Here is a 1,232-nt window from a genome sequence, read left to right on the forward strand (position 1 = left end):
GCCTTGTAGCACTGCATATCATGGTTCCCACGACAAGGCTCAGCGTTCTCAAGTCCGTTGAGGGCGGTTTATGAGAAGTATGAGGTACAATCGGAGCCAGAGCCGGGCTTGCGGATCAGTGAACGACTTTCGTGGGCGATTCCGCCATGGCAGTCTGGCAGGGTCGGTCACGTACTTGGAGCCGGCCGAAGCAGTGCAGCTCTGTCGCTCGCTTCGATTCCGGGGTGCCTACCTGTACTACGCGGCTGCGGCGACACAGGACGGACGTTATGGCGCAGCGGCAACTATCAAGTACCGGATGACGACCGGCACGGTCAAGCAGCAAGCGATGGCGGAGGCTTCGACGTGCTCACCTGTCAGTGCCGAGCTGACGGCCATACTATACGCGATCGAGCATGCAAGGGACACACTGCGCAAGACGGCGCATGTCTACGTAGCGACAACAAGTAAAGAGGCACTGTCGGCCATCGAAAAAGGCCAGAAGGTGGGGTGCGGAAGAGAGGTGGCGCACAACGATGCCGTCCTCGAGATGGAGAGCGACGGTCATCGAGTCACGGTCTTCCTCGTTCCTGGTGACAAAGGCATTCGCGGCGTTACAGAAGCAAAGCGTGCAGCAGCATCAACCATCGACAACGGCAGCGAACTCACAGCCGCCCCTGCCGAGAGGGTGCGCGAGCTGTCGGAAGTGCTGCGCTTGGTTTAGGCAGAGCGGGCCAAGGGTCCGCATACCACCGAGGACGACGTCTGCGTGAAGTACTACACGTAGAAGATGGACAGAGCCTGGTCGGGCAAGCACACGCTCCATCTTTACGGAGCGCCGTCTTCCGACGAGGCTTCCATCTTGGGGCAGGCTCGGACGGAGCACTGCGAGCTGAACGCCTGTCTCTTCAGGAAGAAGCTCGTAGACAGTCCGGCGTGCGAGTGCGGACGTGGCGACGAGACAGTACTACACGTGCTGCTGCGCTGCGACAAGTATGCTGAAGCTCGCAAGGCTTTGCGGGAGGCAGCAGGCGACAGGTGGGGTGACGCTTCGTACTTGCTGGGAGGATGGAGCGGCCGGAAGAATATTAGAACGGGCAAGCTCGTGGACGGCCCACGCGAAAGCTGGAAGCCGGATCTGAAGGTGGTCAAAGCTTCCATCCGTTTTCTTTATCAGACTGGCAGACTGTCTCGTTCTTCGTACATGAGGGTCGGGCGAGGTGTTGGCTAATCTCTCGGGTCATGAGTGCAAG

At 59.5% G+C, this 1,232-nt stretch overlaps 1 protein-coding gene across 1 annotated transcript; it reads left to right on the top strand.

Moving 5' to 3' along the window:
- Positions 1-298: 298 nt before the first annotated feature.
- Positions 299-703, top strand: WHR41_09670 (uncharacterized protein; the record flags this gene model as incomplete). The annotated part of the gene is made up of 1 exon (XM_069378272.1): positions 299-703. The coding sequence occupies one exon, from the start codon at positions 299-301 to the stop codon at positions 701-703; it is 405 nt and encodes a 134-aa protein (XP_069224766.1).
- Positions 704-1,232: the final 529 nt, after the last annotated feature.

Source organism: Cladosporium halotolerans (genome assembly GCF_011745625.1).
Source record: "Cladosporium halotolerans strain TM138-S3 chromosome Unknown Sca352, whole genome shotgun sequence".
Taxonomy (NCBI): Eukaryota; Fungi; Ascomycota; class Dothideomycetes; order Cladosporiales; family Cladosporiaceae; genus Cladosporium; species Cladosporium halotolerans.